Here is a 17,499-nt window from a genome sequence, read left to right on the forward strand (position 1 = left end):
AATTTTTTATTATTAAAATAAACAATATTTTACAAAATTCTTGTGATATATATTATGGGGACTCTCATTCTAGTTAATTGTGGGGCCCCGCCACTCCCAAAGATCTCACATTTATCACCTGCCATGTGGATAAGTGGGAAAGATTCCCTTGTAAATCACATATCCTCAAGCTTAAATCAGAATTGAAGAGAGTAAAGCAGCAGCATTGGATTCAACCTCTCTACTGGGCACCAGCGTTTAAAGGGGTTTTCCAGGGGTACCCAAGTTAACTGACCCCCAGTCGCTGGATGTTTTTTCATCCAAGCAACACAGAAATGCAGGGGTGCGGGCATCAAGAGCGACGCAGGTGCCATTGTAGGGGTTGATAACCCCGTTAAAATGTATCCCCTATTTACATACTCAACTATTGCTCCATTCATTCTGGGAACTCAAGATTTCCATTCTTGTGATCTGGGGTAGCGGTGGGTGAAATGGCCTAAAATCTATATTGCGATATAATTTTAAGCATGTGCGGGGGGGGGGGGGGGGGGGATGTGTTTAAATGAGGGAGTAGAAGGGAGGGGCTGTGGCCACTGCGCCACCAATAGTTAATATGCCCGAATACAAACTTAGCCTGCATATGCTGGCCATATCCAATACCTGGCCTCTATGACTGCGTGCCGTGATCCACCGCAATTGACGCCTCAAAACCTGAGGGGTTAATTGCGGCAGATCACAGTGTGCAGTAATAGAGGCCGGGTATGGGATATGGCCGGCATATGCAGGCTACTTTGTGTTCAGTCCCTCCCCCACTCCCTCTCTGTTCTCATTGGTTGCACAGTGGCCACAGTCCCTCCCCTCCTCGTCTATTCTCATTGGTGGTCAGCCACACACAGTGGGGAGGGAGCGACTCCCTCCTTCACTCTGCCGGCTCAGGAGAACATGGTGAGTGCCGAGAGCGGCGCATGCCGTGTTCTACGGCGATAAACTAAATCTATATCGTTGGCCAGATTTATATCGCATATAGTCTATATGGCCCACCCCAAATCTGGGGTCTTGGTGGTTGCACCCCCACCGATAAGACACTTACCCCCTAGATTGTGGATTACAGATTGGTTTATATCTTGAGACAACTTTTTAAAACTATGGTATGTAACGCATGTAACCCACCTTCCAGTTTCTTCTCCATCTACAGAGTATCGCTATATCCTTCTATGAATTTAGAGGGCTGAATGAATAAAAGTTGAATGCACTACTTCACCTGCTTCTCTATGAGATCATTATCCTGGCACTGAGCATGCCTGTCCATCACTGAATGCAGAACATGGACCAGACCTTCTGGCCAAAAGAGAAATAGCAGAAGGTACTACCAGAGGGGAAATATACAAATTACATAAAATTCCTAACAATACTATTGCATGTATATTGCAATAATACTTCACTTGATCTGCTCAATTCATTGCACATTAACACTTGTCAGATAACCCCTTTAGGCCCCATCCAAACACAACCGAGGTTTTGGTGCACATCCAATACGCATTTTTTGCGGATCGGATGCAGAGCCCTTCATTTCAGTTGGACAGCAAAAGACGCAAACAGCATCCGTGTTTTTGCAGGTCCAAAATTTGCAGACCGCCAAAATGGCTACGATCGCGTGCACGAGGCCTTAACAGGTACATAGCATTACCTTCCTCAGGGTCTGTATGACAAGGTTCAGACGCTCATTGTCTGCTGAGGTATTAGTCAGGAACGACTTCATCTGCCTTAGTTCATTCTGCAGCTCATCAATCTTTCCCGTGAGCTTTGCTTCCCTGGAGGCATTTTCCTTTAGCAGACTTTCTTCTCTATTTTCCCCATCGGCAGCTGTTCTTTTCTGGTTGCTGTAGGCTTCTGCCAGCGCCTGACAAATATACATACAACAGGTCAGACTGGTCACAACAGCCTATTAAACAGTGATTTTTTTTAGGCCAAATTATTGGGAACAGGCATTCAGTGAAACACCAGTTCCCAATAGCTGGTCTGTAATTGTGCTTCAGATCGTCCGGCAAACAAAAAGCCCCTTTGGGCTTTATGTTTGCACAGCCGAGCTCCCATCCCAATGATGTGCAGGAAAGTAACGCGGCTCTATTCAGATGGGTGGACAGGAGACTGCTGTGAAAAACACCGAAAGAGCACCAGTGTTAAAATAGTGCTGTGGCCCCTTAATTCTCAGGAAGAATTCACAAGCAGATTTGCTGCCGAAATTTGTGCAGATATCCAATTCAGCTAAAGGGGTTTTGCATAAACCCACGTACTTGCCTCCAAACACAACCCCACTGGGATAAATGGAATCTATTTACAGTCACAAAAACTTCTGCAAACAGATCCACTGCTTGTGGGGGATCAGATAACCTGGACCCTCCCCACCTCGATTAGTGGGATTAGACTACCTGTACCCCAATCAGTGGGGATCAGATTACCTGGACTCCCCAGGGATCACGAAAATCCAGGCAATCTGACCCACTAATCAGTAGGTCATCACAAACAAAAATCCTATTAACGTCTAGGAGCAGCTTAATCAGTTCAAGACCGGACCATCTCACCCAGTTGAAGACCAGGAACTTTGTTTTGTTCATTTTTTTTTTAGTACATATGGGCTTGAATGCCACAAGGTTTTTCCCAATTCAGGTACTTAAATAGTCTTTTTTATGTTGTTTCAAGATCAGTATTATTATTCTTGTTTGGGAATACATACAAGTTTTTTTTTTTTTGCCATTTTACACATGACCTTTGACAGGAATTTTATCATTTTTTAATTTGTGGGTTATTTCTCCTGTAACTGGGGCTGACATCTTGGTGCCAGTTAGGCTACTTTCACACTTGCGCTTGATCGGATCCGTTCTGAACGGATCCGATCATATTAATGCAGACGGAGGCTCCGTTCAGTACGGATCCGTCTGCATTAATAACTTAGTAAAAATTCTAAGTGTGAAAGCAGCCTGAGCGGATCCGTTCAGACTTTCAATGTAAAGTCAATGGGGGACGGATCCGCTTGGAGATTGAGCCATATGGTAACATCTTCAAGCGGATCCGTTCCCATTGACTTACATTGTAAGTCTGAACGGATCCGCTCGCCTCCGCACGGCCAGGCGCCTTTCACACTAGCGTTCGGGCGGATCCGTTCTGAACGGATCCGTCTGCATTATATTAGCAAAAAAAAGCTAAGTGTGAAAATAGCCTGGGACGGATCCGTCCAGACTTTCAATGTAAAGTCAATGGGGGACGGATCCGCTTGAAGATTGAGCCACATTGTGGCATCTTCAAACGGATCCGTCCCCATTGACTTACATTGAAAGTCTGGACGGATCCGCACGCCTCCGAACGGCCAGGCGGACACCCGAACGCTGCAAGCAGCGTTCAGCTGTCCGCCTGTCCGTGCGGAGGCGAGCGGAGCGGAGGCTGAACGCCGCCAGACTGATGCAGTCTGAGCGGACCCGCTCCATTCAGACTGCATCAGGGCTGGACGGAGGCGTTTGGGTCCGCTCGTGAGCTCCTTCAAACGGAGCTCACGAGCGGACCGACGAACGCTAGTGTGAAAGTAGCCTTACAAGGGCAATTCAGCCTTCAAACATGCCCTGCAGAGCTTACCTGGGCCTGCCAAGACCCAAGGGCTTCCACAACTACCCAGCAATCAAGTGACCCCGTGACGGGAGCAGGAAGCATTATAGCCTTTTCCAAAACAGTATGCACGGCACGCAATCAGCACCATGTATCATTAGGAAGATCGGGAGGGTAATAAACCACCTCTGTCTTCTCTATGGTTAGCATGGCTGTACTGAAGCAGGCTCCCCTCTCCACACACTTTAAAGTAACTTCTAAGGCTACATGCACACAACCATACGTTTGGGCCTCGTCCAATCTGCAAATATACCTATTCATTTCTACTGGTCAGCAAAAAATGCTAACAGCACACCAATTTCATCCACGTGCAGTCCATATCCATGTGTTCGTTACAGAACACGTCCTATTCTTGCCACCAGTTCTAGCGGTTTATCCAGTAACCACAGCTTGCGGAGGTCAAAACCAATACCATTGTGTGCATCTAGCCTACTTTTTTTGAGAGAAAAATAAATGAAAAAAGTTTGTTAAAACCACTGAAAAAGTGCTAGAAAACAATGTTTGCATGTCCAGCTTTAGGGCTCATGCAAACAAGCGTATTTTTTTTTCATGTCCGTTCCGCTTTTTTGTGACCCGTATGCAGAACCATTTACTATGGGGGCCGCAGGGAGGAGGAGCCAGCAGCTTTTCTCCAATCGCTGTGGGCCGCTTCACAGCCAGGGAGAAGACGAGAACAGGCTATATAAGTGAGCACAGAACTTGCTGTACTCGCATACATTGCCGCGTCACAGCCAGGGAGAAGGAGACGCCCACTGAGAAGAGCTGATGTCTCCTCCTCCTTGTACCAACGCTATTAATTAGCATATCAGGCGCCAAAAGCAAGCAGGGATCCGTCCAAATAATACAAACGTCTGCATCCGTTCAGAACATATCCGTTTGTATTATCTTTCACATAGCCAGGAGCCCAAGACTGATCCGTTTCGAACACCATTGAAAGTCGGATCCGCACCAAACACGAGTGTGAAAGTAGCCTTAGCCCGTGAGATTCAGCCCCCTGGATCTCACAGGCAGGAAGATGTAAGTGTATTACACTGGTCATACACTTACAGATGTTTGGTAATGCATTGTACAGGCGATCAGACCCCCCAAAGTTGTGGGGAGAGGTTTAAAATAAAGTTTTTTTTTTATTATGCAAAAACGTTATTCCCATGATTAAGCAATACAAAAAAAATATGATTTTTTTTTTTAGAAAATAAAATAAAGGTATACATATTGCAGCGTCCGTATTGACTGGCTCTATAAAAATATCACGTGATCCACCCTGCCACCCGATTCTTGTGCGCTACGGCAGGCTGCTCAGTGCCAGATCAATGTGAAAAAAGCCTATCGTTTTGCACCCCAGATATAGCTTTATAAAGCAGCCAGCATTGCTCCAGCTACTCCATACCTCCTTCATCTGCTTTAATTCCAGCTTCAGCGCGTCACATTCAGCTTCTAGGTCACAATACTTCTGCTTCAGCTCTGCATTTTCCTCTAAGACGGCCAGCCCGTACTGAGCAGCCTGGAATTTCTCCTCCGTCGTCTCCTGCAGCTCGGCTGACACACGATCAAGCTCTGCCCGCAGCGCTGCGACATCTTCTGTGTCCATCGTGCTCCTTCCAAACGAGGAAAACCCGCAGACAAACCTGTCGCAAAAACAGAAGTCCCATTAGATGTGCGGCCGACAGCATAACTTTCTGGTGGAGAAACTGAAAAGAGGGAGGGGAAAGAGAACCGCTTTCCCTGCCAACTAATCCAGCCAAGCAGGAGGGGAAAGAAAGGTTTAAAGTTAAACAAACGGCAGCGTGACAGTAATCCTGTGACCTAGTTATCTGGCAAAGAACTAAAGCAGATTCTCCTGCTGGGTGACGATTAACTGCAACCTGGACCATCAGAAGGTCCTGTACATGTTCGGGTTCAGAGCCTCGGACAGCATATCTGTCACCCCTATGGTTTATCTGATGACAAGGGTAGTACAGTAACAAAAACATACAATAACCACAATGCACCCCCATTAAGGTTAACAGGATCCATTTGGATCTGTTTGAAGGCTGATCCAGCATGGTTGTCTTGGCTCTATAATAAAACGGACGGCATAGGGTTAAGCGTGAACAGAGCCCACCCCATCATTTACAAAGATGTTTTATGCCGATCCTCGTTTCCCACATGCACTGGCAGAAAATGGGCCTAATTTATGACAAGGCTCAGGCCTAGTTATAAGTTATGCGCACTGCTGGCAGTAAAAACTAAAACAGGCATAAAATATGATAACTGTAACGCTGGGTTCACACCTGAGCGTTTTACAGCGCGTTCCTACGCGCTGTAAAACGCACAACAGGCAAGAACCAATGATTCCCTATGGGAATGGTTCTCACTTGTGCGTTTTACAGCGCGTACGATCGCGCTGTAAAACGCCCGACGCTCAAACAAGTGCTTGAGCTTTTTTTGGGCGTTTGTCGCGCGTTCCCGCTCATAGATATTCGGGAACGCGCGACAATGTGTGCACCCCTGTCTCTGTATGCGCGATTGTAAACGCCCGTACAATCGCGCATACAGAGCGCTCGTTTCAGAACGCTCAGGTGTGAACCCAGCGTTAGGCTCAATGTCAACACTCAAGTGGAGAGGGAAAAACAAAAAACAGGGTTGTTCTTTTTTTTTTTTTATGCCAACACCTGACAGTGTCTGTTGTAAATTACCCCCAATGTATTTCTATGGAAGCTTTAAAGGGCACCTGTCAGAGGATTTGTACCTAGGACACTGGTTGACCTGCTGCATGTGGGCTTGGCAGCTCAGGGCATCTGTGTCGGTCCCATGTTCATGCAGTGCCTTGCAAAAGTATTCAACCCCTTTGACTCTGTTTTGGTGCCTCACAACCTGGAATTAATTAATCCAACTCCTTCAAGTTGGATGTTTGTGCTTGTGAACAGCAATCTTTAAAGGGGTTGTCCAAGTTATGGAAAAAAAAAGATAGCACTGTAAATCTGATTGTCAGCGATATATAACTAAGCTAAGCAAGTTTTAGGCAAAAAAATAAATAAATAAAATAATCTATTTCCTCATTTCCATGGTTCTTTTCTGACCCTTTGTTTACTTGGAATAAAAACAATCTCTGCCCCTCCCTCTGCTCTGCTAAGGGAGTGAATACAAGAGCTGCCCTGAGTGACGTGTCTGCCTGCTGGGAGGCTCGGCAGCATGTTGTATGTGTAGAACTACAAGTCCCAGCTGTACAACGACACTGCTAATACACACAGGATCTTCCCCCTACCTGCAATGCTCTGAAGAACTTCCCCTTCAGCTCCTGTGCCCGGTATTTGTCTCCTTACTGCCTGTAGCTACACAATAAACACTTCAGCTGCACAGACTCGGGGCTGAAGGGGTTAAAGGGAGTCTTTTACCCCTTTTTAACAGTTCCCATACCGCTGTAGCCGCAACACAGATGACTAAAACAGTACCTTTATATGCTTCAGTGGACTTGTAAAACTGCCAAAAACAAACTTTGATGCATATGTAAATGAGAGCTCGCAAGTGCCCAGGCAGCTCTGCCTCTTCGGCTCTTATCCCCGCCCAGCCTCTTCCTCTGTCCGCCCATCTGTTTTCTCTCCCCCTCAGCGAGATCCTGCGCGATGACTTCCTTGGCCGGGGCATGCGCACTGCGATGCCCATTGCTGGCACGGCATCGCAGTAGCTTATGCGCAGGCTAACCGCCTCCTTTCTGCAGTTTTTGCGCTGTTAGCCGGCGCATAAGCTACTGCGATGCCATGCCAGCAATGGGCATTGCAGTGCGCATGCCCCGGCCAAGGAAGTCATCGCACAGGATCTCGCTGAGGGGGGGAGAGAAAAACAGATGGGCGGACAGAGGAAGAGGCTAGGTGGGGATAAGAGCCGAAGAGGCAGAGCTGCCTGGGCACTTGCGAGCCCTCATTTACATATGCATCAAAGTTTGTTTTTGGCAGTTTTACAAGTCCACAAAAGCATATAAGAGGTACCGTTTTAATCATCTGTGTTGCGGCTACAGCGCTATGGGAACTGTTAAAAAGGGGTAAATGTGCTGACAGACTCCCTTTAAGAATCCTGGGAAAGAGCAATAAGCAGCAGCTGGCAGTGTAGGGGGCGTGGCCAGCAGCTTCTCTGCACAAACATTATCAGAGGAGGGAGAGAAGCTGACATCACAGGTCATGTGACCCTCAGTGAAATCTGAGAAACCAACCAATGGAGATAAAGTGAGTTAATTTGAAAGCCGTTACATTTGCTTAGTTAGAAAGAAAAAAAAAAAACAAAAAAAAAAACTCAGACAACCCCTTTAAGTCTGACCACAGATTTTCTATTGGATTGAGATCTGGGCTTTGACTAGGCCATTTCCCCTTAAACCAGTCAAGTGTTGCTTTAGCAGTGTGTTTGGGGTTATTGTCCTGCTGGAAGGTGAGCCTCCGTCCTAGCCTCAGATCACGCAGAGTGGGACAGGTTTTGCTCAAGAATATCCCTGTATTTAGCACCATCCATCTTTCCCTCAACTCTGACCAGTTTCCCAGTCCCCCCAGCATGATGCTGCCACCAACATATCTCACTGTGGGGATGGTGTTCTTTGGGTGATGTGATGGGTTTGCCACAAACATAGCGTTTTCTTTGATGGCTGAAAAGTTACATTTTCGTCTCATCAGACCAGAGCACCTTCCTCCATACATTTTGGGAGTCTCCCACAGGCCTTTTCGCAAACTCACAACGTGCCTTTTTGTTTTTAGCTGAAAGTAGTGACTTTCTTCTGGTCACTCTGCCATAAAGCCCCAACTCTATGGAGTGTACGGCTTATTGTCGTCCTATGTACAGATACTCCAGTCTCTGCTGTGGAACTCTGCAGCTCCTCCAGGGTTACCTTAGTTCTCTGTGCTGCCTCTCCGATTAATGCCCTCCTTGCCCGATCCATGAGTTTTGGCGGGCAGCCGTCTCTTGGCAGGTTTGCTGTTGTGCCATGTTCTTTCCATTTGGTTATGATAGATTTGATGGTGCTCCTGGGGGATCATCAAGGATTCAGATTTTTTTATCACCTAACCCTGACTTACTTCTCAACAACATTGTCGCTCACTTGTTTGGAGAGTTCCTTGGTCTTCATGGCAGTGTTTGGTTTTTGTAGTTTTATTCCGGCCGCCTCTCTGCACGTTTGCCGTGCGGACTCCAGCCGGCCCTCACTATAGTCAATGGAGCGGACCTCCGGTGGCACACATGCTCTAGCGGAAGCACGGATCTGGCAGGCTGCTCACCCGCCGAAACAGCCTGCCGGAGAAGGCTGCTGCTAGTGTGAAAGTAGCCTCAGGTGTTGCAGCCTCCGGTGTGTGTATGTAATGACAGATCATGCGACACTTAGATTGCACACAGGTGACATCATTTGACTAATTATGTGATAATTAGTTGCACCAGAGCTTTTGATGGGCTTCCTAACAAAGGGGGTGAATACATACGCACATCACAATTTTCTGTTTTCCCTTTCTAAACAATAGTTTTATTTATAAATTTTTCTCATTTCACTTCAACTTAGAATATGGTGTTCTGATCCATCACATACAATTCAGATTAACAAAACATTGAATTGAAGGCTGTAACAAAAAACAAAAAAAACAAAAAAAAAAAAGTCAAGGGCGGAAAGGGGGTGAATACTTTTGCAAGTGCCCACATTGCTGAAAAAAAAATATATATATGAAGTTTTGATATATGTAAATGAGCCTCTAGGAGCAACAGCGGCGTTACCATTACACCTAGAGGCTCTGCTCTCTCTGCAACTGCTGCTTCCTCTGCAGTTTGAGTGACAGGAGCAGGCAATGAAAAACTCACCGCACCTGGTCCTGTCAAAGGGGAGAGGGTGCGGCAGTTGTAGAGAGCAGAGCCTCAAAGTGTAATGGTAACGCCCCCGTTGCTCCTAGAGGCTCATTTGCATATAATAAAACATCATTTTTCTCAGTAATGCGGGCACATATGGACATGGGACCAACACAGATGTCTTCAGCTGCCAAGTGCACATGTAACAGGTCAGCCAGTGTCATAGGTACAAAACTGCTGACAGATGCCCTTTAATCACACTATGTAGCTATATCTGACTTAATATATTGCGATGTAATCCAAAAGTCACCATCATAAAATGAAAACTCTGCGGGACGCCTTGTACAGACACACATTGCAGCAACATTCAATAGCACAAACTCTGATGTTACACAGGGAGCCTGTGGGATTTTACTCATCTGAGCAGCATTTGGGCTGTAGCCTGTAAGCGTGGTACCAGTGTGAATGGGGCCCAGCTAGAGTATCTTCAGTTATTCTCAGCCTCCTTATATCTACCATGCATCACGACCTCTACAATCTCAAACCCTATTTCTCGTATCACATATTGTTGAATGGATTCCAGTGATGGCTAACCTTGGCACTCCAGCTGTGGTAAAACTACAACTCCCAAGATGCCCCCCTTGCTTGGCTGCTCTCAGAACTCTATAGAAATAAATGGAGCATGCTGGGAGTCGTAGTTTCACCACAGCTGGAGTGCCAAGGTTAGCCATCACTGGATTAGGCAGTGGCTGAGGGACAGACAGAGGGTTGTAGTCAATAAAGTATATTCAGACTAGGCCTGCACGATATATCGCCAAAGCAATTGTATCGCGATAAAGCGACGATTGCGATACACGGCCGCCGGGTGTATTAACAGAGGGAGGAGGGGCTGGGGGCCAGCATCTGGATTAGGAATGACAGCGGGGACCGGTGCAGTCCCTGTATTCTAATGCACCGGCCCCGCTCACTGTTGTATAATCTTATCTAACCTGCATTGTTAAAGGGATTTTGATATCAGATTTAACCCCTCTAACCCAAATATATGCTCATGTCCAGACTAATAAGAATCCTAAGCTGGCCTTATTAAACCTCACTGTGGCTCTATTTCGCCAAAAAACAGGTATTTATAACCCGTCAATCACTCAAGGTGCCCAAGGGGAGGTCTGTTAATACAGGGTGCCCAGCCGTACCCCTCGCCATCTGGTGCCGCCTTCCCCGTCTTCAGCGCCGCCTTCGCAATCCTCCCCGTCCCTCTGCCAGATCCCGCGCCTGGGAGGATTGCGGAGGCGGCGCTGAGCTGTAGAAGGCGACGCTGAACACAGGGAAGGCGGCGCTGGGCACCGGACGGTGAGGGGTGCGGCCGGGCACCCTGTATTAACGGACTTCCCCTTGGGCACCTTAAGTAAGTGATTGACAGGTTATAAAAACCATTTTTTTGGGCCAAATACAGCCACGGTGAGGTTTAATAAGGCCAGCTTAGGATTCCTCCTATTAGTCTGGACATTAGCATATGTTTAGGTTAGAGGGGTTAAATCTGATGACAGAATCTCTTTAAAATATAATAATTATGTGTAATCCAGCTGTAATACTTACAACATTAAGTTCCGTAGCAGAGAGGAGGCAGTCACTCACTAGTCATGCACCTGCGTCTCCCACTTTATGAATGGAGCAGGCGGGCGCGGGAGCGTGACGCGCCGCCCGCCTGGTCTGCCTCCTCCCTTCTCTCTACTACGGAACTTAATGTTGTAAGTATTACAGCTGGATTACACATGATTAATATATTTTAACAATGCCTACAGGTTAGATAAGATTATACAACAGTGAGCGGGGCCAGTGCATTAGAATACAGGGACTGCACCAGTCCCCGCTGTCATTCCTAATCCAGATGCCGGCCCCCAGCCCCTGTATTGGGGTCCTTCACACTGCAGGAACACTGTTATGGGGGGGAAATCTGTGGATGGCACATAGCATAAGATGCTATATATGTGTCATTCATAGATCCCCCCCCATAGGCAGTGCAATCACAGCAAATAGACCTCTAGCACAATTCCCTTAAAATATTGCATATTGTTATCGCAATTTTTAGGGCCCTAATCGCAATAATGATGTTCCTGGAGGGATACACCAAATGGAAAAGGATTTAGGAAAACTAGAGGAATGGTCAAAGACCTGGCAACAAAAATTTAACTTGCAACTAAAGTACAAGATAATGCACCTGGGGCGTAAAAACCCAAGAGCAGAATATAAAATCAGTGATACAGTCCTAACCTCAGTATCCGAGGAAAGGGATTTAGGGGTCATTATTTCAGAAGACTTAAAGGTAGGCAGACAAAGTCACAGAGCAGCAGGAAATGCTAGCAGAATGCTGGGGTGTATAGGTGCTCATGCCGCTCTACAGAGCACTAGTGAGACCTCATCTGGAGTATTGTGCTCAGTACTGGAGACCTTATCTCCAGAAGGATATTGATACTTTATGTACTAGTTTAGAGAGATCAGAGAAGAGCTACTAGAGTGCAGGATAAAACTTAACAGGAAATATTAAAGGACCTCCTTAACATGTATAGCTTGGAAGAAAGACGAGACAGAGGGGATATGATAGAAACTTTTAAATACATAAAGGGAATCAACAAGGTAAAAGAGGAGGGAATATTTAAAAGAAGAAAAACTGCTACAAGAGGACATGTTTTAAATTAGAGGGGCAAAGGTTTAAAAGTAATATCAGGAAGTATTACTTTACTGAGAGAGTAGTGGATGCACGGAATAGCCTTCCTGCAGATGTGGTAGCTGCAGATACAGTGAAGGAGTTTAAGCATGCATGGGATAGGCATAAGGCCTTCCTTCATATAAGATAGGGCCAGGGGCTATTCATAGTATTCAGTATATTGGGCAGACTAGATACACCAAATGGTTCTCATCTGCAGACACATTCTATGTTTCTATCACAAGGTTTGTGGTTAAGCGCGCCTCTTCATTACGCGCCTCTGCCCGTCATACAGGAAACCCTCACAAACTTCCCCATCACCACAGTGTACACACCGCCGGGCAACGCTGAAATAGTCAGAGGCCACAGCAACATCCCCTGCAATTTTCTGAATGCATAAAGTATAGTATAGACCAGGGATGCCCAACCTGTGGCCCTGTGGGTCCGCATCCATGATGAGGAATGCACACAGCCGGTGCCCCCTGTATTGCGGAACCACCGTATGTGGCCTGCAACACAGCCATGGGAGCAAAACGGCCGTGTGCAAGAGGCCCAAGTACCAGTCAGCTGTACCGAGCAGGGGGACCCACTAACTGCAACACTACCGACACCTGAACAGTTGGACTGCTTTCACACAGTCAGTGTTTGGTCAGTGATTTTCATCAGTGACTGTGACCTAAAAGCAGGTACAGGTGCAAACCTTTCCATTCCTGGTTTTGGCTCACAATCACCAACGGAAATGCTAATCATAACCTAAGGTATTCTCTCCCATAACTGGTGCCTTTCAGACAAGGATGGAGGAGATGCTGTACACATCAGGATATAGTCATACTAATTTAGGAGCAAAGGTTTTAGCGGTACAGCAAAAATACCATAAAAGTCAACAGGGAAAAACTCCAAAAGTTATCCATTTTGTAAGGTTTTTAAAGTTTCAGTGGTCCAGGCTTGTTAGGCCGCTTGCAGACGAGTGTATCCGGATCCGTTGAGTCTGTGATCAGAGAAAATCGTGTGAGTAGGTACGCAATTGCAGTCAGTTTTGACTGCGATTGCGTTCCGACGTTCAGTTTATTGCGCGGGTGCAAGGCATTTTTCAAAATGCAGTACCAGTCAGTTGATAAAAAACTGATTGTGGTACCCAGATCTTAACCCGGACTTCTTCACTGAAGTTCGGGCTTGGGATCGGTGTTCTGTAGATTTTATTATTTTCCCTTATAACATGGTTATAAGGGAACATAATAGCATTCTTAATACAGAATGCTTACTAAAATGTGGCTTGAGGGGTTAAAAAGTAAAATTAACTCACCTCATCATGCTGTTCGCGCAGCCGGCATCATCTTTTTTCAGGATCTTTGATGACGTAATCGCGCTCACCACGTGGCGAGCGCGGTGATGTCAGAGCAGATCCTGCTAAATGAAGATAGAAGATTTCCATCTTCATTCATCAGGACCTGCACTGACATCACCACGTGGTGAGCGTGATTACTTCAAAGGTCCTTTGGCAGGTCCTGAAAGAAGAAGACCCCTAAAGCCACATTTTAGTAATCATTCTGCATTAGGAAGGCTATTATTTTCGCTTATAAGCATGTTGTAAGGGAAAATAATACAGTAAATTGACTTTTTTTCAATTTACTTACATCATCTCCTAGCAACCATGCGTGAACATCGCACCGCATCCGCACTTGCTTGCTGATGCTTGGGATTTTCACGTAGACCCATTCATTTCTATAGGGGCTGTGTTGCGTGAAAAAACACACAATAGAACATACTGCGATTTTCACGGAACGCACAAGTGATGCGTGAAAATCACCGCTCATCTGAACAGCGCGATTGAAGTGAATGGGTCCGGATTCAGTGCGGGTGCAACGCGTTCACCTCACGCATTGCACCAGCGCGGAATTCTCACCCGTGTAAAAGGGGCCTTAGGAGTTAAAGTTTTGCAATGACTTAAGGGCCCCATATCGGAATTCACTGCAATTTTTGAAAGCCTATAAGACATCCATGAGATTTCCTTTCCCCACGCTCTGATCCCCACTGGGCCTGCAGCAGTCATGTGCCATTCATACACACGTGAACGCTGAGGCCAGCGATTGGCTGCAGCGCTTAGCTGAACTGTGAATGTGACACCATCGTTACAGGCTCAACGCAGCTTGGAGAGGCAGGTTATCTTAAAGGGGATGTTTGTTGCCCTTTTCTACAGACCCACGGTGGTAATCATTTGCCCCTTTCACACAAGCGAGTTTTCCCGTGCGGGAGCAATGCGTGACGCGAACGCATAGCACTCGCACTGAATCCTGACCCATCCATTTCAATGGATGTGTGAAACACAGCACGTTCTATATTCTGCGTTTTTCACGCAGCCCTGGCCACATAGAAGGGAATGGGGCTTCAGTGAAAAACGCATTGCATCCACGTGAAAAAAAAAAAAAACTAAACAACTGAAGGCAATTGCAGACAAAACTGACTGAACTTGCTTGCAAAACAGTGCGAGTTTCACTGAACGCATCCGGACCCAATCCGTCACACTTCTGTGAAAGGGGCCTTAGTGTTGAGCGAACTTGTATTTTTAAGTTCGGCTTATCTAAGAATTGTATGATAGATTCCGCTACCACGGACCGGAATTCTTAGATAACCCGAACCTTGCACGCCGAACTTAAAAACACAAGTTCGTTCATCCCTAGTAATCATACCTCTTTGATACCCATCACTGGGTTCTGGCGCCATCGCTTTGCTGCCAATTCAGTAGGTCCTGACGCAGAGTTACATGACGGCTGGAGAAGTGACAAGACACCCGGCAATACGAGAAATGGGCGACGAGTCACCGCTGTGAGCAGTCCTTGGATATTCACGCAGGGAGACTCAGCAGCGATCTAGCAGAAACAACCCCCAGGTCTGGCCTGTGGGGTCTGAAGAAAACATCCACAACAGGCAATCACCGATAACACAGGTGGAAGTCTGCTGGAGATTTTGCCATAGAAAAATAAATTGCATATTTTATTGCTGCAGAAATATCTCTGGATGTCACCCTGCAGCATAAAGCAACATGATGTGCAGATTTTTTAGATGAGATGTCTTAAAACACAACACAGCACGTAAATCCACGACGGCAAATCGGTTGCATATGCGCCCAGTTTAAACTAAAAGGTAAAGTAAGTATTTTTTAAAAATATATTTTTACCCACCCAAATGCATAGTCTTAGATGGGTTGTCCCAACTCTGGGACCAGCGCCTATCCTTAGAACGGAGGCCCCCCCCAAAGTCCCTGAGGGCGCACCGTGCATGTGCGGCCGCCCTCCATTCATTTCCTTGCGAGTGTCGAAAATAAGCAAGCGCTGGCATGGCCATTTCTGCCAGCCCCAGGCTATATTCAGCTCTCCCGCAGAAATGAATGGAGGCTGGGTGCACGTGTGCGGTGCGCCCTCCGGGACTTTGTGGGCTCCGTTCTAAGGATAGGTGCGAGCCGCACCAATCAGACATCCTAGCGATATGCCCTCAATATCCAAGACGGCACGGAACCCAAGTTCAGATAACACGGGCGCTCCAGGTACAGCGCCAAGCTTCCATGGGAACTGCCATGTGCCAAACAGCGACGGCCTTGGTGGCAAGGACCGGCCACAGCAGAGAAGCAGTGGGCATGGAGCACCCATGACAGGCAAGGGGTCTCTCCCCCCCCATTGTCACACCCTGTCCAATCATGTAAACGCAGGTCCCCCTTTAAAGCATCACGCTGACTGGAGCTCAACAGGACAACTTGGAACCATTCCCCCCTCACTTCTCCTGCTATATCATTTACATGCTTACTTAACCCTTTGTGGACATATCATAATTTCAGGACATAAGCACAAACTACCCTTAACCTCTGCACTGATGTGAAGAAAAGCAAGGAATTGCCAATAGTGCTGCTGATAGTAACCAATCACAGCGTAGCTTTCATTTTACCAGAGCAGTTTACAGAGTGAAAGCGGTTTGCCTATTGGCTGGCGCACTAATAAACCGACACTGCGCATCTATTCACTCACAGGCCGCCAGAGCGGAAGTCTCCAGCTGCAGTGGAACGACAACTCCGCTCATGCGTGTGTTCGTCATGCTGGGAGTTGTAGTTCCACAACAGCTGGCGAGACACCGGCTGCAGTGCTGAGCCTCGGTTTACGTCACGCCGCACGGTAGCCGCTGTAAAGTACCGGACCCTAAAGTCGCAGTTTACAGCAAGGAAATAAACGGACGGGAGGGCGCAATAGACAAAACACGAGAAAAGTACTTACAAGCCGCCCGCCCGCACACTGCACTTACTTAGAATAGAACCACAGTGATGCACGTTATACTGCCATATGGACGACCGTGTCCGGAGATGTGTACGGACCGCTCCCCACCGTTTCCGGTACCTCAGGCAGGCAGAGAGGAGGCGAACAACTGCCGTTTGGTTTCAAAAAGCTTCTCCCGCCCAATGGCTTTCTCTGCTCTTCATCACAAGCGCACCTGGATTGGTCGGCCGCACCGCCAATCTCTTAGTAGTGCCCGCCCCCTCCTGCAGTTCGCGGCGCTGATTGGCTGCTTTCGTATGCTGGGTTAGTTTTAGCGGCTTGTCAGTGTGAAGACGTGGGCAGTTGTCTGTGTTGTGGAGGGGATGGCGGGTCACGTATAGGTACGGCTGGTTTTGCGACATTCCAGCAAACGTGGTGCCTGTTTGCACTATGGACGCGTGCGATATATTTAGGAAAGGCTTGCGTCATTTTCAGTACCGACCAGCTGGGGGCAGTAAAGAGTCTATTCACAGAGGTAACCCAAGGGTATATTCACACACTGGGGTTTCTGTCGCGATTTTTCATCTTTGAACATGGAGGACCAGCTCGTGGTTTTGCCCCTTTTGAGTGGAGCTAAAACCTGAGCGGATATGGCTTAAAACCACCAGTCGAATGGCGACATTGAAAACAATGGGAGGTGACTACCACATGGCTGCTGGAAATTTGGCGCGGAATCTAAAAAGGAGCGGTGTGAGCAGGGCCTTAGGGTTTGTGCGCATGGCGGAAAATTTACGCACGTTTTATTGTATAGCATCGGACGTCAGTATCGCGTACGGCCGTCTTGACAGGAAAACGGGTATTGTTGCCCATAGCAACCGTTTACAGGGCAGCTTTCATTTTCTCACAGCCGTTTCAAGGGGTGTTCCATCTGGACGATTATGGTATATGAATAGGATAGGTTCTAAGTAGTGCTGAGCGAAGCGAACTGCACAAAGTGGAATTCCATCCGATTTTCAGGGATAATTCGTTTCACCACGAAGTTGAATTTACTCGTGTAAGACTACATGCACACGACAGTGAAAGAAAAAAACATCCGTTAAAAGCGGATCAACTGTCCATTTTATCAGACTTTTTTTT

At 47.0% G+C, this 17,499-nt stretch overlaps 1 protein-coding gene across 3 annotated transcripts in view; it reads right to left on the reverse strand.

The window, feature by feature from the left end:
- LOC122946486 (protein bicaudal D homolog 2-like) overlaps positions 1-16,555 on the reverse strand; it is a 41,360-nt gene extending 24,805 nt beyond the window's left edge. For 2 of the 3 annotated variants that reach the window (XM_044306165.1, XM_044306167.1), the window contains exons 1-3: positions 16,412-16,555; positions 5,024-5,261; positions 1,667-1,879 (exon numbers count right to left, since the gene is read on the reverse strand). In XM_044306165.1, the coding sequence (XP_044162100.1) occupies positions 1,667-1,879; positions 5,024-5,224 (414 nt within the window). In that variant the 5' untranslated portion in view covers positions 5,225-5,261; positions 16,412-16,555. Of the gene's footprint in view, positions 1-1,666; positions 1,880-5,023; positions 5,265-16,394 lie in introns of all 3 variants that reach the window. The other variant, XM_044306166.1, reaches the window with a different exon arrangement.
- Between the last annotated feature and the right edge of the window lie 944 nt (positions 16,556-17,499).

The sequence above is a fragment of the Bufo gargarizans genome, chromosome 9, assembly GCF_014858855.1.
Source record: "Bufo gargarizans isolate SCDJY-AF-19 chromosome 9, ASM1485885v1, whole genome shotgun sequence".
Classification (NCBI taxonomy): Eukaryota; Metazoa; Chordata; class Amphibia; order Anura; family Bufonidae; genus Bufo; species Bufo gargarizans.